The 23,697-nt window shown below is 40.0% G+C and overlaps 1 protein-coding gene across 1 annotated transcript in view; it reads left to right on the top strand.

Moving 5' to 3' along the window:
* The window catches only part of CDH17 (cadherin 17), a 62,130-nt gene that overhangs the window by 18,161 nt on the left and 20,272 nt on the right, over positions 1-23,697 (top strand). The window contains exons 4-12 of the mRNA XM_014841656.3: positions 5,169-5,303; positions 6,214-6,352; positions 8,261-8,419; positions 8,527-8,726; positions 11,060-11,191; positions 11,532-11,682; positions 15,946-16,161; positions 19,951-20,027; positions 21,953-22,144. Of these exons, the coding sequence (XP_014697142.3) occupies positions 5,169-5,303; positions 6,214-6,352; positions 8,261-8,419; positions 8,527-8,726; positions 11,060-11,191; positions 11,532-11,682; positions 15,946-16,161; positions 19,951-20,027; positions 21,953-22,144 (1,401 nt within the window). The remainder of the gene's footprint in view (positions 1-5,168; positions 5,304-6,213; positions 6,353-8,260; positions 8,420-8,526; positions 8,727-11,059; positions 11,192-11,531; positions 11,683-15,945; positions 16,162-19,950; positions 20,028-21,952; positions 22,145-23,697) is intronic.

Here is a 23,697-nt window from a genome sequence, read left to right as displayed (position 1 = left end):
AGTTTGTGGAGTATTTTTTTTTTTTTATCATGAAAGGATGTTGGATTATGTCAAATGATTTTCTGGCTCTATTGAGATATTGGGTATTAAATTAATTGATTTTTATATGTTGAACCAGCCTTGTATTCTGGGATAAATTCCACTTGGTCATGGTATATAATCCTTTCCATGTGTTGCTGGATTCAGGTTGCTAGTATTTTGTTGAAGACTTTTGTGTCTATATTCATAAGAGATATTGGGCTGTATTTTTATTGTGCTGTGTTTTCTGGTTTGCATGTGAGGATGACGTTGGCCTCATAGAATGAGTTGGAAAGTGTTCCTTGCTCTTCTATTCTTTGGAAGGATTTGTGAAGGTTTGGTGTTAATTCTTCTTTACATGTTAGGTAGAATTTACCAGTGAAGTCATCTGGTCTTGGGCTTTCCTTAGCAGGAAACTTTTGATTACTGACTAAATCTCTTTAGTTGCTATAGTTCTATTCATATTTTCTGTTTATTCTTTGGTCAAGTTTGGCAGTTTTTGTATGTCTAAGAATTCATCCATTTCATCTAGGTTGTCTAATTTGTGGAAAAACAATTTCTTATAGTATTCTCTTTAATCCTTTTTAACCTCTGTAAGGTTGGTAGTGATGTCCCCTTGTACCTTCCTGATTATAGCTACCTGAATCCTGTCTCTTTTTTTCTCTTGGTAAGTCCAGCTGAAGATTTGTTAATTTTGTTGATCTTTTCAAAAAACCCACTTTTGGTTTTGTTAATTTTCTCCATTGCTTTTGTATTCTCTATTTCATTAAATTCCTCTCTAACCTTTACTTCTTTCTACTTGCTTTGGAGTTAGTTTATTCACCTTTTTATAGTTTCTAAAGGTGGAAGATTATTGATTTGAGACTTTTCTTTTAAAGGAATTTACAGCTATAGATTTCCTTCTAAGTACTGTTTAATGTGCATCCCATAAGGTTTGGTATCCTGTGTTTTCATTTTCACTCATCAAAAATTATTTTCTAATTTCTCTTTTAATTTCCTCTTTAACCTGTTGGTTATTAGAGTGTCTTGCTATTTCCTCATACTTGATTTTCCCAAATTTCCTGCTGTTATTGGTTTCTAATTTCATTGCATTGTGAAAAGAGAACATATTTTGTATGATTCCAGTTCTTTAAAATTTATTGAGACTTGTTTTATGGCCTAATATGATGTATCCTGGAAAATGTTCCACCTACATTTGAGAAGAATTAGGCTTTTGTTGGATGGAGTGTTCTTTAAATGTCTGTTAGCTTCTAGTTGGTTTATAGTGTTGTTCAAGTCTTCTGTTCCCTTTTTGATTTTCTATTTGTCACATCTATTATTGAAATGAAGTTTTGAAGTCACCAACTATTCTTGTTGAATTGTCTATTTTTCCTTTGTCATTTTTTGCTTCATGTATCTTGGGATCTGTTGTTAGGTGCATATATGTTTATAATTGCTATAGTCTCTTGATGGATTGACCCTTGTATCATTATACAATGTCCTTTTTTGTCTCTAGTAACAATTTGTCTTAAAGTCTGTGTTTTAAAATAGTAGTATATAGTCAGGGCTGGCCCTGTGGCTAAGTGGTTAAGTTCGTGTGCTCCACTTCAGTGGCCTGGGGTTCACTGGTTCAGATCCTGGGTGTGGACCTACACACCTCTCACCAAGCCATGCTGTGGTGGCATCCCACATGGCAGAACTAGAATGACTTACAAGTAGGATGTACAACTGTGTGCTGGGGCTTTGGGGAGAAAGGAAAAAGAGGGAAATAGGCAACAGATGTTAGCTCAGGGCCAATCTTCCTCACCAAAAAAAGAAGCGTACTTAAAATAGTAGTATAGTTTAATTTCACCCTCATTTTGAAGGATAGTTTTGTTAGATATACAATTCTTAGTTGTCAGTCTTTTTTTTCCCAGCACATTGAAGACACCATTCCATTGCCTTCAGGCCTCTGTGAGAAACCAGCTGTTCATTTTATTGAGGATCCCTTGTATGTGATGAGTGTCTGCACTTTCAAGATTCTCTCTTTGAAAGACAAAGATTATGATTATGTTGTGTCTAAGTTTGGGTCTCTTTAAGTTTACCATATTTGGAGTTCATTGAACTTTGATGTGTAGATTAATGTTTTTCTCAAATATGGAAAGTTTTTAGTCATTCTTTCTTCAAATAATCTTTCTGCCCTTTTCTTTCCTTTCCTTTCCTTCTATGACTCCCATTATGGATGTGTTTGCTTGATGGTGTTCCATTGGTCTCTAGGGTTCTGTTAATCTTTCTTCATTCTTTTTTCTTTCTGTTCTTCAGAGTGGATATTCTCAATTGATCTATTATCAAGTTCATTGATTCTTTCTTCTGTTAGCTCAGATCTACTGTTGAGCCCTTTCTAATGAATTTTTCATTTCAGTTATATTTATCAACTCCAGAATTCTTATTTGTTTTTTTAAAAAAAACAATTTCTGTGTCTTTATGGATATTCTTTATTTGGTGAGACATTATTCTCATAGTTTGCATTAGTTCTTTAGAGATGGTTTCTCTAGTTTTTAAACCCATTTAAAATAGATAAAGTCCTTATCTATTAAGTCTAACTTCTGGGCTTCCTTGAGGACAATTTCTATTGATTGCTTTTTTTCCCGTATATGGACCTTACTTTCTTTTCATTTGCATGTCTCATAATCATTTCTTGAAAGCTGGGCATTTTAAATAATGTGACGTGGCAACTCTAGAAATGATATCCGTTCCTCTTCCCAGGGTTTGTTGTTGTTGCTGTTTGTTTGTTCGAAGATTTTCCCAAACTAATTCTATAAAGCCTGTATTCTTTGTCATGTGTGGCCATTGAAGTCTCTGCCCAGTTGGCTAATGACTGAACTGAGATTTCCTTAAAAGTCTTGAACCAATAAGTATTCCAGCATTTGCCAAGGGGCTCTGTGTGCATATTGGGGCACAGCTTCAAGAATATGGTAGGCAGTCTACAACTCTGCCTTAGCCGTCATTTCCTGCCTGTGCAGAGCCTCAAGGTCAGCCAGAGGCGAGAGATTAGGGCCTTTTCATATCTTTCCTGGGCATGTGCACAGCACTACTCATGAATGTGGCCTTCTATACTTCCAGGAAAATCTCCATATTAGAGATTTTCAGTTCCTCCTGGGGACATCTCGTTCCCAAGATTTACCTTTTAAGTTTTTTGATCATCTTCTTGTTTGCATCAACTGTTATCACTGCCTCAGGCAGCTGCAATGTTAACCGATTTCTGATGATAATTTTCAACAAATTCCCCCAGGAGAAAAATTGTTTGCAGTGAGTGAGCTCTGAGTTAGGTCAAATATGGACAAGCCCTGTGAGTAGGTATTTCCAGGGAACTTCCAGATAGGTCAGATAATAACAGTTCTCTTGGGATGGGGCCTTTGGGACACTGCAAACCCCTTCTGCCCCCTCCATAGTACTGTGATTGTGAGGTTGTTGGTTTTAAAGTCATTGAATTTCTTGAGAAAGGACAATGGAATTAGGGCAAGTCAAAGTAACCACAAAGCTTTGTTCTTACTGATAGTCAGTAGTTTTCTTAAGTAAACACTCCTTGGATTTTGCAAGCATTTGCCTAATTTCCAAGGTCCTGAAAAAGTTGATATTTGCAATTTTTCCAGTTTCTCATTGCTTTTATGGAGGGAAAGTTTTTTGCAGATGTTTACTCCCCCTTTCCCACTGATGTCCAGGACTTTAAAGTAAAACACAAAATGATGACACTTTATTCTATAAACAACACAATATCAACAAGAAAACACTCATAAAAAATTATCCACCTACAGTGCTACCTACTTAATGTATCAACTTTTTAAAAAATTCTATTTCTTGCCCACTGATGTGAATACTTTTGGTACTGTTACAATCATAGTCTGGATTCATTCTTGTATTCTTTTACATTCTTATATACTCCCATATTCTCCTTTTGTGACTTTGCATCATATCATTTTTTTAATGCTACTTCATATTTTATAGAATGAAGTTTTTTTTAAAGATGTCACCTGAGCTAACATCTGTTGCCAATCTTTTTTTTCTTTTTCATCTCCCCAAAAGCCCCCCAATTACATAGTTGTATATTCTAGCTGTAGGTCCTTCTGGTTGTGCTATGTGGGACACCACCACAGCATGGCTTGATGAGTGGTGCTAGGTCTGTGCCCAGAATCTGAACTGGTGAAACCCTGGGCCACCGAAGCAGAGCATATGAACTTAACCACTCGGCTGTGGGGCTGGCCCCCTAGAATGAACATTTTAATGATTAAAATTCTATCAAGTTTATGTGCTATAATAATTTCATCATCTTTCTTTTTTGACCATTTAGGAATTTTCAACTTTACCAGTTTTATAAGTAAGGCTGTTTATACTACAAGCATGTAGCTTACTATTTAAAAAATATTTCCTTGGGATAAATTCTGTGTAGTAATAGCTGCTATCAAAGGCTACAAACATTTTATGCCTCAAGTTATTTCCAAAAGAATTTTACTGATTTACATTTCCAGCAATACTATTTGTGTTTCTTTACATCCTTTGCAACATTGATTGATTTTTAATTTGTTAACAAAAATATATTAAAAATGATTAATGAGCTGGAATAACTTTTATGTCTACTTAACTTTTTGTGAATTTTTTATACTTGTAGTCTTAAAAGTGCTGTAGCTATTCCATGAACAATCATTGATATTTTCTTCACTTCTGAAAAAATGATTAAGAGGTTGTCATATAGAACCTTATCAAGTTAAGGCCACTTTAAAACTTTTTCCCTTAATATTAAAATGTCGCAATTTTTGTCACCATTTTGGAAGTACTAAATTACATCTTTTTTATCTTAGCAATAAAGCTACCCTTTTTAATGTTTCTTAGAAGCTAGTAATGTTATAGCTTTTAGATATTCCCAGAAAAATCTAATCTAACTCCAGCTGCAATTTAAATAATCAATTGGCTTTTGTCAATGTATTGAATTATATCATATATTGTTTCTTGAGGGAAATGTATTTTGAATGTTAACTAGTTAATGTGCAAGCAAACTTTTAGAATATATTGCTTTAAAAGCTAAGAATTTATTTAGTGGTTGTACAAAAGAAAATGTTGCCTGAAATTGGTAACTTTCTATGAATCCCACAACATTGTTTTTCTTTACAATCTAATCTGATTTTTGCTTTTTCTAGTTTAAGGCCAATCCTCCTGCTGTGACTTTCAAACTAACTGGGGAGACAGATGGCATATTTCATATACAACCAGATGGACTTCTATATCACAACGGAACCCTGGACAGGGAAACAAGAGCTGTTCACAAGCTTGAGGTGAATTGAGACCAGACAAAGGGTTCTAACTCAAACCTCTCTGAGCACCCTTGTCCTGGAATTATGACTGACATCTTCATCCTTTGCGTAGAATCCTGTAAAAGCTCTCCTGACATTAATGACATGCTTTCCAAACCTCATTTGTCCATTTTCACCAACTACAGAGGGGTACGGCAAAGATGCCTTCTTCCTTAGGCTTTTTGACCAGAGTAACCCAATTTACATTGCCAGGCTTTCAGATGGCATTACTCATCAAGTATGGTTATACTCAGGCAACTGGATCAACGCCAAGCCAACACTTCTCTGATATTTTACTATTATCTCCCAATGGCTAGTGTTCAGGCTCTGGACCAACAAAGAAGGCAGCATAAGTGCTGGAATGGAACTCCTTTGGGCCTTCAAGAAGCAGAAGTAACCAGCAGCCAGAGGCAGACTAAAGATATCCTTCTGCCTCTCTTCTCTTAGTTTTCATGATTGGTATCTGAATACCCAGGAATGGACGAGGGCTAATTGTGGGAAGAAAAGGGCAAGCCAGATGCTTTCTGTCTAGTACCTTCTGCTATTGGCTCTGCAGGTTGATCACTAAAGTGGCTCTGTAAGAGGACATGGCACTTCCATAACCTCAAGGATCAAAGTGTTCTTATTTCACTGACTTCCACTGTTTAGAAAAGAAGCATGTCCAGTGTCCAGCATACCCCACTGCTAGAAAAATGAAGTCATGATTAACCAGATTTAGCTGATAGGGCCCCTGTTTTAGCAGCTCCAAATCTTGGCATTTATGAGTGTTTTTCTCCCCTACAGTCACTAGCTTATTGGTTCTTTTGAACTCTAATTTCTTTCAAGTGACTTTTGGGTGTGTGGTATGAATTCCAGACTCACCAAGGTAGTTTCCCTTTCCTTTTGCCATCAGATTTCAGCCTTGGATGCTCATGGAGCTACTGTGGATGGCCCCGTCCCCATCACCGTAGAAGTGAAGGACATCAATGACAATCGACCCATGTTTCTCCAGTCAAAGTATGAAGGCTCTGTAAGGCAGAATTCTCGCCCAGGTAATAGGCAGGAGCCTGGAGATATTTTTGGAAAGATGGCAGAGTATCAGGCAGAAGGGGCAGATTTGTGTGGCTAACTGCTGCAGCTATCACTCATTAAGGACTTACTATCTTCCTTAAATTTCACAGCAATCTCTAGGAGTTGTTTTATTATCCCCATTGCTCTAGGGCATGGTTTCTCAACCTTGGCACTGTTGGCATCTTGGACATGATAACTCTTTCTTTGTCAGGGTCTGTTCTGTGCATCATAGGATGTTTAGCAGCATCCGTGACATCTCACTAGATGCCAGTAGCAATACCTCCCCCCCAAGTTGTGACAAAAAAGATGTCTTCAGACACTGCTAAATGTCACCTGGGGGAAAAATCACTCCCGGTTGAGAGCCACTATTCTAGGATGAGCTTTAGAATACCTTAGAGCTCTAGAACGTTCTCCCAGAAATCTACATTCTCGTGGTCACTGCTGGCTCCTAGTTTGTTTTCTTCTCTTCTATCTCCTAGCTGTGGCTCATCACTGCACTATTCTTCTACCCTTCATTTCTACACAAGCCTCTCATCAAGACATAGGGGTGTGCTGCAAACTTTGCTGGAGATTTGGGGAGATGAAGGAGCATCACGTCATAACAGTGCACAAAATAAACATGACTATTAGACTTCCAAGTTCTCAGAAAGACTCTTGGCCATTTCCATTAATGCACTGTTAAGTTTCCCTCTATGTTACTTGATGTTCTCTACCTCTCATTCTTCAATGCCAACTCCAGTAACTCAGGAAAAATATTTCTTTTGCTTTATTACATGGAGCAATTTCACCAACTCTGTCACTAATAAACTCTGCTAAATAAGAATATTCAAGGTCTTACTTTTTCTCTCTTCACCAATAGGATCTTCTAGACCACTGCTTCTCAAAGTTTTTGGTCTCAGGGCTATATTCTCTTAAAAATTTTAAAGACTCCAAAAAACTTTTGGATTTGTGGATTATATCCAGTGGTGTGCTGGTGAATGTTTAATAGCTGTCTCTCCAGAGGAAAAAGCCCTGATTTGTAGTATTTGCCAATTTCTGTGGTATAAATGCTCCTTCCATGGCCTATTTTAAGCTATCAGTGGTGTTAATAATTGGCTTACAAAATTTCTTGAAATTTAGCAATTGGCTCTCATGAGTCGGCCCTTGTACATCACAGGTTATATCCATCAATATTTCTCATATTAGAAATTAAAACTGAGACATTAAAATATTTATTATTTCACTTTACATAATAATAAATATATTTTAATGAAAAATAGCTGTATTTTCAAAGACAAAAAGAGTTATTAAAAAGAATGGCATTGTTTTAATCTTTGCAAATGTCTTTAATGTTTGGATTAATTGAAAACAGTTGGATTCTCATGTCTGTTTCTGCATTTGTTCTGTTGTCATGTGCTCTTTTGGTTGAAGCGTATAAAGAAAAACTCGCCTCACACAGATATGTAGTTGGTAAGGGAAAGTGTTGTGATAGCATTTTCAGATAACTGTGGATATGCTTTGGTAGTATACCAAAACTCAACAAGTAGTGGTTTCTTAAAGGCTGGTTGCAATGTGAATCTGAAACCACATCAATGCTTTCTTTGATACTCCTTCATGCTAAAATCCATTGAATTATCTTGTGCTTTGAGTGACTCTTTTACACACATATGAATTTTGACAGCATCAACCCTAAAAACAGTCTCAAAGACCGCTAGAGGTCCCTGAACCATACTTTGAGAAACCCTATCCTTGGGGAAGGGAGCATGATAAAGATTTATTTCCCCAGTGGTGTGAATTATGGCACCTTCCCCCATTCTATCTCTGCCTTTTAGAAGGCAAAAATGGCTATAGTTGATTTGGGTTTCAATTAATATCTTTTTCATTTTTTCTGGGTATGTTTTGTTAAACAGGAAAGCCCTTTATGTATGTCAATGCTACAGACCTGGATGATCCAGCCACTCCCAATGGCCAGCTGATTTATCAAATTGTCCTTCAGCTTCCCAAGATCAACAATGTCATGTACTTTCAGATCAACAACAAAACAGGGGGGATTTCACTTACCGTAGAAGGTAAGTCAAGTGATGCATTCGTAGGACTGTCTGAGTCAGAAAAAGGGACCTAGATCTGTGTCACCTTCAGAGACATTTCCTTTTCTCTTTTCTCCTACTTCCCATAGGATCTCGGGAATTGGATCCTGTTAAGAATCCTTCCTACAATTTGGTGGTCTCAGTGAAGGACATGGGAGGTCAGATTGAGAATTCCTTCAGTGACAGCATATCTGTGGATATTATGGTGAAGGAGAATATTTGGAAAGCGCCAGAGACTGTGGAGATTGTAGAAAACTCAACTGATCCTCACCCCATCAAAATCACTCAGGTAGTGTCCAAGGAGCGAATGTTTAGAGCCTACTACTAAAGATAAGTGACCTCACTTTGTAGAGGCCCACCCTCATGGTCTTCACTGATAAATTTCTTAGGTCTGTTTTTGCATAGCATAATTATAAAGCAAACTAAATAGACAAAGTCTCTGGCCCTGTCTCTGGAGTTTACCATTATGGCTAAACTCTGGACTTTACCAACTTGGATTCATATGTATATTTGATCTTTAAAACAGAACTTCGCTCACCTTCACCGTCCAAGTAGATACCACTGACGTTTGTTATTCCCCGTCAGGAGTCTGCGATGTGGTTGCAGAAGAGTGGGTTGTGTATGGTGCATGCATCATGTACATGGACATGATTTGAATATGTTGTTGTAAACATTTTTAAAAGGCTGCTTCTTATTTTCCTGGGAAAAATCTCTCTTCAATAGATTCATCCTATCACAGCTAGGGACAGAGACAGGACTGGCAAAAGTGAGAGTCGAGTAGGCAACCTTGGCCCTCGGAGACCACCCTTCCCCCAACTCCATCTCCTGTGTGTACTTCTCCTCTCCATTCAAATGCTCCCACCTTCCCACCCCCATGGCTGGTGTTCTCACCCTGGGTCCCTTCCTTCTTAGCTCCTGGAAATCCACTCTGGACTCCACACAGGTCTGATCTATTCTGAAAGATCAGGAGGTTCCTTGACATGAAATCTGTGGGTTAGTGAGAGAGCACTGGATTTGGAAGCAGATAACCCAAACACCCTTGTTCTACTACTTTAATGACTGATCACGAATATGTCATTTAACTATTCTGAGCCCCAACTTATCATCAATAAAATGGAGATAATAATACTTCTTTGAGTTGTGAAGATTAACTGAGAGGTAAGGTCTGTGAAAGTAGATAAAAGGTAGTTCTATTATGAGAAAGTCTCAGTAGTTCCCCTAAGATTTTTTTTAAATGACACTGCTGTTGTTAAGGGGCCGTGGAGTGGACCATCCCATCATATCTATTGTCTAACCTAAAAGGATTTTTATTTATTGAATGCTGAGTTAATGAATGTCACTTTCAAGAAAAAAAAGAATAAAAGCAAGAGGTATTCTGCTTTACCTGCTAAGAAAGTGTGTTAGGGCTTACTACTGTGAGAATTTCAGACTTGGGGCCTTTACTAAAGTCTTATTTATTATTTAAGTTATCCCAAAAGGGACTTGTAAATGCTAAAAAGAATGCATATGCTTGTTGGCTCTCAGGGCTGTCAAAGAAAAGGAATTTTGGGGTGCGACACCCAATATCCAGGCCTAGGGAAAGTGCTTTGGGTGTCTTGAAACCCAGGAAAAAGAGTGGAGAGGGTTGGCTCAAGAGAGGAGAACTTGGACTGAATTTTTAGGGCACAAGGGGAGCTTGCTTACAACCCAGAGTGTGATCTTTGGCTCGGACAGAGTGTGGTGGTGCTAAAATAACTAAGTGGTGTACTTGAGACCCTTCCCAGGCTGGTCTGAGAGAGTAGGTTAGTGTGGAAGTTTCAAATAGCCTGAGGACCTTGGGCAAGTCCTTTAAACTTTCTGTGTCTTAGTTTCCTCATTTATAAAGTGGGGATAGCATAGTCTCTACCTCATGGGGCTGTTTGAGGATATAATGAGATGATACTTAAAAGTGTTTAGAATTTTATCTGGAGTATGGTAACCTCCAATAAGTGTTATTATTAGTATTGGAATGTCAGAGAGGCCAGGGTCTCTCTGTAGCAAGTAGACTGGTCTTACTATTGAGTTTACTTATTTATTTTTTGGCAAGTTGTTTAAAAAACAATGCTAGGAGTTGGCAATTATTCTTATACCTGAATTCTTTAAGGCTAAAGGGAGGAATGTGCCTTATTTGTGTATCGTTTGTCTTGCTTAATAAGGGCATGAAGAAAAGTTTGAAGTCTCTCCTATTGCTGTTATCACCTTCATTGGTGAGTTTTAGGAGCTCATCAGACATCATGGCTTAGTCCTTAGGTAATGCCAGCTACAAAGTACATTTGTTTCTTAAGTTAATGTTTCATGGATATGATGGCTTCACAATCAGACTTCCAAAAGAACAACCCACCAACTCTTTAGAGAGTTTACAAAGAATTGCTTTGGAGAAGAAAAATACCCCTATGTGCTTTTATTGAACAGTAAAACTTGGTAAAAAAGAAAAAAAACTTATTTTAAGTTGAAAATGAAACATAATTTAGCAGTTGTAAGAAACCACAGATGTGCAAACAAGGTTGTCAGAAATTTCAAATGGAGAACGAGAAAATTGTTTATTTCCTTTCCAGTTCTTAGTCTAGATTTATCTTTCCTCACAACTCACTTTGGGCCCTGTAGGTGCGGTGGAATGAGCCAGGTGCACAATACTCCTTAGCTGACAAGGAGAAGCTGCCAAGATTCCCATTTTCAATTGACCAGGAAGGAGATATTTATGTGACTCACCCATTGGACCGAGAAGAAAAGGATTCAGTGAGTAAAACTGGGAGAAGTTTCACAGATGATAGGACAAAGTCCAAATGCCCATGGACAGCTAAGAGCAGAATTGATTTTACTTAAACAACGACGACCGCAACCAAGTACCCTGAAACTGTGTTCTGCACCCTAGCAAATTATTGCTCTCAAAGACGTGATAATTTCCCCACAAATCATCCCACTTGATTTTTTCTCATTTCTCAGTTCTAAGTGAATTGAAAATAAGAGGGCAAATGAAACAGCTGTTTTGTTTGCCTTTTGAAGGGGATGATGAGAGTCGTATCTGACGAAAGGGATGATGAGGGATCGCATCTTAACTCTGATCTTCCTGTTGTAGTATGTTTTTTATGCGGTTGCAAAGGATGAACATGGAAAACCACTTTCATACGCACTGCAAATTGATGTGAAAGTTAAAGACATTAATGATAATCCACCTATGTGTCCATCTCCAGTGACTGTGTTTGAGGTCCAGGAGAAAGAAAAAATAGGTAAGAAATAAGACCTGTTCAAAGCCTTGTAACTGTCCTTCCTATGTTAGCTCTGTAATCCCTTTCTCTTCTCTGTCTAGTAAAAGATGGGCAAGTAGACTTGATCGGGAATCAGTTATTCAGGTCTAGTTTGGCATAGAGCTGGAAGGCACCTCGGGACTCACATAGGTACAGTATTTCAGCTCAGACAATATCTGGTAGTGTTCTTAAACTGGAGCTTTTATGACTACCACTGCCACTACCACTACTATTACTGTTACTACCATTACTGTTACTACAACCATCCTTACCACTACCACTAACACCATAACCACGTACATCAGCATTCTGTATACAGATATAAGGTTGTCTCATTTGAAAGGTTTTCCCATAGATTATTTGCCCTCTAATAAACTCAGCAATAGATAAAATCTCATCAAATTTGCTGAATAATTTAAATAAACATTTATACCCAATGTCAGATACCCTGGAGTAAGCAAGCACTACAATTAGAAGACTTTAGATCTTTGATCCTCTCTCTCTAGGAAGCTGACAATAGTTCAGGGGACTGGTAGTTGAAGTTCAAGTCCTACCTGTTTTTGCCCATTTGTTCTTGACTTGCTTTGTTTCCTTTCACTGTGTTTCATAATAGCTTTAGTTTTGTATAGGGACAACTACTATGAGAACATTATGAATTCTGGGAGTTTTATGACTTCCCTGGATTTGGGACAACTCTTGTCTATTACTCCTTGATGTTGAGCCCATTGGCTGAGTGGGCTGGCATTTCTTGAAATGCTTTTGTCTGTAGTATTATGTAATTTTCAGAGGCTTACAAGGTGAGCAACCTTTTATGACTGCCATTCCTAAGGCTTTGCTGCCCACAAAGACAGATCTTCACGTGAGTTGTGGGCATTCTCTTCATTTTCTTTTGATCTCTCTACTCTTCCTGCCACACTTTTTTTTTTTTTCTGAGGAAGATTAGCCCTGAGCTAACATCTGTGCCAATCTTCATCTACTTTATATGTGAGTTGCCAGCACAGCATGGCTGACTAGTGGTGTAGGCCTGTGCCTGGGATCTGAACCTGCAAACCTGGGCTGCCGAAGCAAGCATGCCGAACTTAACCACTATGCCATGGGGCCAGCCCCTTGCCACACTTTTGACAAAGTGGGTGCTCTCCTGGAGGCTTGGTGGACACTGCCTGCCTGGCTTGCTTGTTCAATGCTCTTTTTTTAATTTCTTGCTATCAGGAGTCATATGCAGGCTGCCCACTGTCAGTGTGTTCTGCACAGGTCCTCTCTTTTTCATTTATTCCAATTCTTGCTGCAGCAAGAAGTGTTAAATGACAACTTGAAGGATTTTAGTTAATTATAAGGAAGAATCTTTTAACAGTGACAGTTGCCTAACAATGGAATGTGTGACAATAGCCAAGCAACACTTGTGGCATCATCGTTTTTGAAAATCTGGGATGGTCTGTGATGCTAAATGAAGGCAAAAAACTTTGAAGACATTTCTAGATGCTACCTCAAGTCTCTTTGTATAGGGCCTAACATTTAATGTGTTAGTTATCTATTGCTACATAACAAATTGCCTCTAAACTTAGCAGCTTAAAGCAACAAACATTTATTATCTCGCAGTTTCTGTGAGTCAGGAATCTGAGTGCAGCTCAGCTGGGTACCTTTGATTCAGAGAGAGAGAGAGATTGAAAAATGGTGAGCACGATGGAAGTGAGTCTTTCTACAACATAATCTCGGAACTGACATCTCATCACTTTTGCCATATTCTGTCGGAAGCAAGTCACTAGGCTCAGCCCACACTCAAAAGGATGGGGTTACACCAAGGCATCACTATCAGGAAGTGGGGGATTGTGGGAGCCATTTTAGAGGCTGCTTACATCATTTGGGAAGAGGACAGTACTAGTTTTCTGAGACTGGTTAGGGAGTCATTTTTGATAGGATAAATTGTTCAGGGGCTTAGTATGCTATTTGCCTCTCTAAAAGTGAGAATTTATTTTCTAACTATATTTTGCAAAGTCTTGAATGGTGGACTTCATGGAGCAGGAATGGACCAGGAATTGTTATAAATCAACACAGGTTAATTGAGTCTGTTCCATAAAGGCAGCCTAAAAGAGGTGCAAAACAATGCCTCTAACCTTTGGGAGCTTATTGTCCAGCTCAGTAAAATGCTAAATTATTTCTAAGTATGTTTATATACTCCTATTTTGTGTCTTGTATTAACCAGAACCTTGTGGGACTTGTCCCCAAGTCTTAGCAATGTCAACATTAACTTTGAAATCCCACTTTCTACCAAGTCCTACAAGTTCATACAGGAAGTTTACCCTCTCATAAAACTCCCACAGCCCTAAAGTATTTCTGAGTGCCCCTAGAGTTCACGTATATACCCCTGAAACAATTTGGGCTGCCACTTGTTCCAAGCCTCCATCACTCGGGAACATGGCATTCCTTTCACTTGTGGCTCATGCACAAAGTTCTCTGCTTCCACTGAGCGACATCCTCTACTGGAAATCCCCTGGTCATTGATGTTAACCATTCTTATGGTGCCTCTGACAGCTAACGTTTCCTATGGAATGAGAGAAGAAGTGTCTTCTTTGCTAAGGGGAAAGGTCCAAAGTAGGGCTGCTTAGACACCGAAGGATCACACTCTTTCATTCCAGCACACAAGTACTTTTCTTACAAAGACACGTAGTGCCACAAAGGTGACTTGGTTGTGATGGATTAAGAAATAGCTCCTACTATACTAGATACATACTCTCCTCTGCCTTATTGCTCGTGATGCACCCCACCCCCCCAACCCATGAGACATATCCAACTTCAGTATAGACATAACGTAGGTACTTCCCTTCCACCCCTAGAAAAAACCTTCCAAATTCCCATGTAAGTCAGCAGATGCAAGTTGATTTGGGGGAGGGGTGACATCTAACTCCACAAATGGGTGTATTCAAGTTGTAGCCTCAAGATGGGATTCTTGCTGCATGTAGAGAAACCCACAGTTCCCATTTCACAGAGCAAGAGGATCCAGAACCTATCAGAACTCACCCAAACCTGAGTGGAGCACTGAGTGATAGCCTCTGACTTCTGGAACTCCCTGGACTGAAACATTCACAGGAATCAAACACTTAGGGGCATAAGCCACAGCAAGGCAGAAAGAATACATGTCTGTTCTTTGCCCTGTGTTCTTTTTGGGGTGAGTCAGTCTCTGCAATTGTTCTACAAAGTTGCTTAGAAGCAAACTACAGTTGTCTTATCCTTATTACTTATACCATAAGCCTTGTGTATTAGTGTCTGAGGATGGTCATAACAAATTACCACAAACTTAGTGGCTTAAAACAACAGAAATGTATTCTCTCACAGTTCTGGAGGCCAGAAGTCTAAAACCAAGGTGCCAGCTAGAGGAGAATTCTTCCTTGCCTCTTCTGACTTCTGGTGGCTCCTGGCATTCCTTGGCTGCATGTGGCAGCATCTCTCCAGTCTCTGCCTCCTACTTCACATGGCCTCCTTCTCTGTGTGTGTCTCTGTGTCTTCTCTTTTTCTTATAAGAGCACCAGTCACTGGATTTAGGGCCCACTCTAAATCCAGGATGATGTCATCTCAAGTTCCTTAACTGATTACATCTGCAAAGACCCTACTTCCAAACAAGGTCACATTTGGGGTTGCTGGTGGGCTTGAGTTTTTGTGGGACACTATTTGTTTTGGGCTAAATTGTTTTGGGCTATAATGTGTCCTCCCCAAATTCATATGGTGAAGTCCTAATCCCCGGTACCTCAAAGGTGACCATTATTTAGAGATAGGGTCTTTAAAGAAGTAATTAAATTAAAATGATGTCATTAGTGTGGGTCTTAATCCAATATGACTGGTGTCCTTCTAAGAATAGGAAATCTGGACACAGACCTGTACAGAGGAATGACCATGTGAAGACACATGGAGAAGACAGCCATCTACAACCCAAGGAGAAGGGTCTCAGAAGAAACCAACCCTGCCAACACCTTGATCTCAGACCTCCAGCCTCCAGAAACTGTGAGAAAATAAATGTCTATCGTTAAAGCTGCCCAGTCTATGGTACTTTGTTATGGTGGCCCCAACAAGTACACTATTTGACACACTACACTGTGGAAAGGGTTAGAAGAACCACAAAACATCTAAGAACTTTAGTCTGCTACTCAGAGTTATTTATAGTGCTTTCTAAGAACCGCTTATCCAGTGAAACAATTATTTAATAGATTAAATGGAACCTGTAATAGATGGATTTTCTTCTTTCCTTCTCCACAGGGAGCAGTATTGGGACTCTTGTTGCCCGTGATATGGATGAAGAAAATACTATGAACAGTGTTTTGGAATACAGAATTGTGGACCAGTCTCCCAAGTCTCCCACAGAAGGACTCTTTCTGGTTGAAAGGTACACAGGAACGTTCCAGTTAGCTAAGCAGTCATTGAAAAAGCAAGATGCTCCTCAGTACCACTTGACAGTAGAGGTATCTGACAAAGGTCAGTATCACATTTGCTGTCAAGAATGAAAATACTTGCTTTCCTTCTAGTTGCGATTTGTTAGGTTGCTCTAATGCCTGAGTGTTTTATAGAAGGATGCCGTTAAGAGTTCTTGCTTCCTATGTAAAACACACATGCAGCACGGAGGCAGCTGCTCCAACATCATAAAGGCCGGAGTTACAGCTCAGGTGAAATTACTGTGCTGGTTCCAGTCTTCTGAGAAGCAAATGCCAAGAGAGGATTAAACATACAAGGGTTTTATTAGAGGAAATGACTGTGAGAAAAAAATGAGGAGGGGTACAGAGAAGGCTGGCAGAGCAATCAGACTTCAATAAAGCCTCACTCTGAGCAAAGGAGAGAGGGAAGGAAGGCTGGAGAGACCACTGAGCAGGCAAAGGAAAATTCAGCAAGGTCATTGGGGAGTCCAAAGTTGGCTGTTGATGGAGTCTGTGATCTCTAATAATGGGCCTGCCATAGCCTGCCTGCCTTGCTCGTTTACTGGCTGGGGGCAGCCATGGGAAGCAAGGCCTTGGTGCAAATGTGGTGATGGATTTCAGAGCACAACAGCACATCGTCAATGAAGATCCCTGTTGGTGAAGGTCGGCAAGGCACATGCTTGCAGCCACCGTGATCACAAACAAGAAACTTAATTGTATTTCTCAATTCTCCCTTTCAGACTCAAAGGATTCTACTGTATGAAAATAGAAGAAAAATGCACCTTTTGGGAAGTTTTATCATCTCCTATCAGCTTCTAGTTGTCCATTTGACAGTATCAGGAGATATTCTTCTCTACTCCTTATACAATTTCAAAGCAAGTGGTTCTTAATCTTAGTTGAGTCACAAGACCCTTTGAGAATCTGATGAAAACTGTGATTTCCTAAATTGCACACGTTTTCACACAAGTGTGCACGGACACACAAACATACATGTACTCAGAGACAGACTTATTTTAGGGGAATGCACACTCCTAAGTTAAGAATATTTCTTTGAGTTAATTGGTACTGAATCCTAGATTACCAAAAAGTTCAGTAATTCTTATGCTAGGAGGCACAGATTATAGTCATGTGCCACATAATGACATTTCAGTCAATGAGAGACCACATATATGACAGTGGTCCCACAAGATTAGCATCATAGAGCCTAGGTGTGTGGTAGGCTATATGATGTGGGTTCGTGTAAGTATTCTCCATGATGTTCATACAACGACGAAATCACCTGACAATGCATTTCTCAGGATCCATTTCTGTCGTTAAGCGACACATGACTGTATATAGGTGTGGAGAAGAGAAGAGCATCATTTCATACTGTGCTTCACAGTTTTTTCCTTTACACAGATGTTGACATACTAAAGAGAACTGGGGTTTGCAGGTCCCCAATGCAAAATGTTTGAAACCTAGTAATTTGGCAAATATTGAGGGCCTAATGTTCAGCATTATGTTAAGAGGTACAACAGAAATGAGTATAATAAATCGTCCCCATCCATGATGAATTAACAATTTCGCTCAACAGCCATCCATTCTATCAGCAGGTATTGAGCATTTATCTTGTTTGAGGCACCATTCAAGGAATTAGGGATACACAAATGAGTAAGACCCAGTGTCTGTCTTCAAGGAGTGCTCCTGGTAGAGGAGATGGACATGTAAATAAATAAATTACAAGAAACATGTACAAGGTAGCCCACGAAGGCAATGAATGACTCAGTGGAGAGAGAGAGTAGGTAAGGTTTTCTGGAAGAGGTGTCATTGATCTGAGTTTTGAAGGATGAATAGGACAAATTCCAAAATAGTGAAGGGCTTATGGAGGAGAAGAAATCCCATGTGCAAATGCACAGGGACCTGAAGTAGTTTGAATCTGTAAGAGCATAAAGTGAAAATCAGACTACAAATTGTCTATGTGCATGTGTACCTGTATAGAAAATATGGACCCGATTATAAAATATATTTATCCATAAATATATGTATGTGTATGTGTTGATGGAATTAAACATTCAAGTGTACACTACAGAAAATTAGAGACAAGGCTATAACTAATATAGTTTTACATAAATCAGGGAGGGCCTGTTAGCCAGGAGGCCCATCGCTGCCCCAATTGAGGTTTGTGCAGAACAGGAAGCCAGTGAGTTCAGGCCCTAGGACCCTCCAATCTTCAGCCATTCTTGTTCTGGGGACTGGCACCAGCTTTAATTAACATCCACTTAATTTATAATTTGATTATTATTAGATGATATGCCTTGCCTTGTGTCCAGTACATTGAGCACAAGCTCTGGAGTTAGACTGCCTGATTCTATTTGTCAGGGTTCCAGCAGGCAACAGATGGCACCCTCTAAGGGATAACCAAAAAGAGTTAAGAAGGGATTATTTATACAGGTTGTGTGCAGGGTTAGGAGAAACCAACAGAAGATATGAAACACAGTAGGCAGCCTTTCCTACCCTAAGATGTGAAGGGGTGAAGGAAGGGAGCAAGACCTATGCCTGTGGCTATAGAAGAGGCTGCTGGCCATGGGGGACTATGCCCTGACCTCTTTCCTCCTGCCCTTCCTCCCACTGGTAGAACCCAGTTGATACCCACAGGGCCAGGGCCTACTGATGCAGTTCATGAAGTCAGCCTCCTGGGACACAAAGCAGGGTGAAGGGTGGAGAGTGGACAGAGAGGGCAAAGGAGCACATGGACTTGAATTCTGGCTCAACCACTAGTGGTTGTGTGACTTTGGTCAGGTTACCTAACTTTTCTATCCCTTGGCTTCCTCATTTGTGAACGAAATGAGAATGATAATAGTACCTATGTCATGAAGATAGAATGAGTATTGCAGGTAAAGCACTTAATACGGTGCCTGGTATGCAGAGATAACTAACAACTTGTATCATGATGAGAATCTGGTCCTGATGTTATCTACAGTTTGTAGATAAACTGACTGAGACACAGAGACCTTGAGTGATGCACCAAGCTCTCTCACATCTGCTAAGAGACAGAGCCAAAATTGGAACAATGGGATTCTAGAGCCCAGAATCTTAACCATTATACAATACAATAAGCCATGGTTAGAATAATGGCAACCGCAACAAAGAACCTGCCATTTTGTTTCTCATTCAGGGTATCTCTCCAGACACCCTGCCCCACCCACACTCCATGCTCATCTTGGACCTGGGTGGAACATGCTGTCTCTGACAAGGTCTCTGAACAGTCAAACCCGCCCATCACCCTGTGCCATTTCCCTAGGGTTCCATGAGCTACCTCTTCCCATGTAGGCTGGGCAGCCAGGTCCTCTGAAGGGGGCTAATTGTACCACGTCCTCCCTCACTTGGAAGGGAGGGCGCAGGCGCCCCTGCACCTTCCCACCATAGAGGGCAGAGGAGATGTAGAACGGTAAGTGCTGGAAGTGTTCAGAGAAGGAAAGACAGCTGTTCGGGATGCTCAAGGAAGGCTTTCTGGAAGGATAGCTTTACCCTGGGCTTTGATGTCTCTCCCTAAGTTTCACTAGTCAGAAAAGAGAGGCTGCTTTCCAGAAAAGGAACTATCTTGCTCAGGGACAAGCCTTACCTCAGACGGGGTAGGTGGAGGGCAGCAGGAAGCCCAGGGCAGCTTCTCTCAGGGCCTTTTTCAGCCTCCACTTTGTGTCCTGCTTGTGGGTGCAGGTGGGGGCAGAGAGTCCCCTTGCCATATAAATTGCATATCAATAGGGAAATTGTGGCCATGGCTGTTACTTCACTTGCCAATTTTTTTTCTTGCAGATTGCCAATTTCAATGCATGATTTTCAGTAAAAATTTTTGTGATATGACTTTGATTTTCAGATTTCAAGACTCTCTGTCATGTGCAAATCAACGTTATTGATATCAATGACCAGATCCCCATCTTTGAAAAATCAGATGTGAGTAGATGTCACTGTTTTGCCTCTAGTTTGTTCATATCACTTGACTTCTACTCCTGAAATAAAGACACAAATGGTAGTTAGGAAGAATGCCAGACTTAATGTCTCAGTCAGTGCACTGGTAACAAACCCAGACATCGTCTTCAGTGGAAATCTTCAGGGAACAATAACATCCACTGTTACAGTATCTGGGAACATCTGTTTATAAACTTCTGCCAGTGACATTTATTCCCAGGGCCGCTTAAAAGCTACAACCGCAATCTTTGTCAAGTTGGAGAAGTTGAATGGCTACTTGTAGTTCATCATTATATATGTTGTGTGTAGTAGGACAATAAAAAGATTACTGCTAGGTCTCAAACAAGCATTTTTAGTCAAAAATTAAAATTTGGAATATTGGTAATTTAAACTCATTTTGCAGTAATTGGGTAAGAGAAAAGGAAAAGAAAAAAACTAACCTTGGGCTTACGCCAAATAAAAACACGCTCAAGACATTTGCGAGAATTAGGAGAATTCAGCAGAAAGAGCAGGAGAAAAAAGATCAATTGAGAATATCAAGAAAAATGTTTACTTACTGTTGGTGTGGGCTTTAGACTTGGGGGTGGTTTTTATCACTGCTTCCCTTCAAAGGATGTCTCTATTTATTCTGGAGCAGAGAGAAGTCCATTTGACTAGATTGTCGTGTCATGTTTGAGGTCAGTTATGAGGCAGCCCAGAGCCCTGTGATGATATTAAATCAAAATATTGACAGGCTGTGACAAAGAAAGGGAATTCATTTATGAGGGTTTGGGGCAGTAAGAGGTGTGACTGAAGTGACTTGTGTAACAGGCACTGAGGCTAAGCAAGTGTGAGATAAAGAGCCTGTTTCTTCTCAGCCTCGCGATGCTTTCCTTGTGTAGCGATTTCCTTGGGTTATATCTAGACAGTGGTTCTAGATTAAGGATGAGGACTCCACTTTGGGAGTCTCAGACTTGGAAAAGCAAGTCTAAGCTCTAGAGAGAGCGAGTCTGCTTTTTTCATTGGTGTGGCCCTCTCCTGGACCCTGCCTGTTACCATCTTTAAGATCATGATACGAAGAGACATGATCTGGGGGATTTTGAGTGGAGGAGTAGGAGACCGTCTAGGCCAGTGATGAAGAGCACTGGCTTTGGAGTTGGACAAGCAGGACTTTGAATCCCAATTCTGAGACTTACTAGCTGTGTGGTCTTGGGTGAGTTTTGCCTCTCCAATCCTTTGTCCTCTGTCAAGTGGAGATGATGATATAGCTACTCAGTAGGGTGTCTTGTTGCTTGTCTTTTCTGAGCACTTACTATCTCTAGGTATTCAGGGGCTTTATATGCATTCTTTTTCTTAATTCCCACAGCAGACATGAAGAAGGTTCTATTATTATTATCTCCACTAGACAGATGATGAAAAAGTGAGACTTAAAGAAGTCAAGTATATAACTTCAAGTCTCCTGACTAATAAGTGGCAAGCCTAGGATTCAGACACAGGCTGTTTGCCTCCAAAGTTCAGATAGTTAACTACCATTCCTTGGTTTAAGAATTAATTAAAATAATGTATATAAAGTACCTACCACATTGTAGGTACTCAATACATAGTAACTGTTTATTTATATCATTACTACTATAATAATAATTATAGTTATTAAACATATTGCGTGTGGGAGGGGGAATCTGTTTTAGAATCCTACCAGTAGCTCTCTGAGAAGTTGTGTTTCTTTGTACAATGGATATCAGTCTATGAGAATGACTGATGTCAAAATCAACTGCAGCATATTCGTCAATAAGATAAACATGCTTGGTAAGTATTGATGCAAACCGCGATTTGTGTCCATTCTGAAACCAAAGAGACAAGTTTGCCCTTTGACAATTATGCTTGATGACAATAGACATTCTCATTGTTTCCTTTTCCTGTTTCCTTCTTAGTATGGAAACCTAACTCTCGCTGAAGACATACCTGTTGGGTCCATCATCTTAACCATCCAGGCCACAGATGCTGATGAGCCATTTACTGGCAGTTCTAAAATCCTGTATCGTATTACAGAGGGAGACAGTGAGGGACGACTGGGGATTGACACAGATCCCCAAACTAATGCTGGATATGTCATGGTTAAAAAGGTAAATCATCCCTTTACGGAATTTATCTTTCTCATAGCTTGATTTACTTATGACCACATGAGGACCTATAAGCAGACATGATGTGTTAGTAGTGACCTCTCAGGCATGGCGATGGACTCCTGGGCACTCTCAGTCATTCCTGTCCTGAAAGATAAAAGGCCAGGTTTCTAGTTCTGGGTCTGTAACTAACTGACCAAGTAACTTTTGGGGAGGGAGGTAGGGTTGCCATATAAAATACAAGATAAACAAGTTTTTGTATAAGTATGTCCCATGCAATATTTGGGATATACTCAAACTAAAAAATTGTTTGTTGTTTTTCTGAAATCCAAATTTAGGTGTTCTATATTTTTATTTGATAAATAGGGGATGGTGGTACTCAGGGCTTTACTTCTCCCTTTGTGAATATGGGGTTGGTGGACTGGTTGAGTGGTACGAGCTTTAGGCTATAGACCCTTTATTCTAATATGCCAGCCACAGACTTATCTTTAATAATGACTGGTATCTTGTAGATCTCTTTTCAAGGTTTAATAGACAAGTTTATCCTTTCATCCCTTCCTCCCTTCCCACCTCTTACTTTCATCTTTTATGGTATTGCTAAGCCCACTGGCCCTTGCTTTGTCTCTCCCTCTGTAAGGACTGGGTAGTCTGGAGCCAAAGTCTCCATTACTGTAGTACCCGTTTCTTTGTACAGGATCTTCCCATCCCTCCATCAATCTACTCTCATCCCCTACTGTGTCCACCTAAATCTTGACCCTTTTCTATGTGGCTGTCTCATCCATGCTTTAGAGCTTGTAAATGGTTTACCAGATGCCTCACTAAGAAGCAGCACTCAATATATTTAGCATCCAATATATTTAAAATTAAAAGGTCAGACTTACAGCCTTAGAGACTCTGCAAGTGTGATTGAATGCCGAAGGTTTGCAGTACAGTGTGCTGGAGGCTGCAAAAGAAGGTTGTGGAGGAGAGTTTTGAACCTGAATAAAGGGAAGCTGAAGTAGAGGCTAAAAATGAAGATAAAATAGAATAATTTCACAGAAAATGGATAGAAGGACAGGAAGAAAAGTGCTGGTGCTGAAGCAAGCCCTGGGGCAGAGTGTGGGAATTCTGATCCCATTATTACCATATACTCCACCTCTGACAAATGTCCTCACCTGGTTTTAGCACCGAGGTTTGTGTGTGGACCAACTCAAACTATCAGCATGCTGTGTGATCTGACATTTGGAAAAGGTGCCCTTACAACTTCCTCCTGTTTGTAACTGTCTACACGGAGAGAAAGAACCCCAGAAGGAAACGATGAAGGAAAGGGCAGTTTTCAGAGTTCCCAGTGGATGGTCCAGGCAGCATCCTTGATCCTTTTGCAGGAGGTGGGGGCAGGCATCTCCCATCCTTCCCCAGGACCAGAATCTCGAGGGATCTAAGGGAAGAGAGACACCTGTCCATCTCAGTATGAATGATTCTCACATGTCAACACTTTTTTGTGGTGGCTTATTGTGAACCAACTTAAGTTAATTTGACAATTTGTGGCTAATGGGCACCTTTATGGAGATGTTGGT

Source organism: Equus asinus, chromosome 12 (assembly GCF_041296235.1).
Source record: "Equus asinus isolate D_3611 breed Donkey chromosome 12, EquAss-T2T_v2, whole genome shotgun sequence".
Taxonomy (NCBI): domain Eukaryota; kingdom Metazoa; phylum Chordata; class Mammalia; order Perissodactyla; family Equidae; genus Equus; species Equus asinus.
Note: the sequence above shows the minus strand (reverse complement) of the source record. Positions and strands in the feature narration are given on the sequence as shown.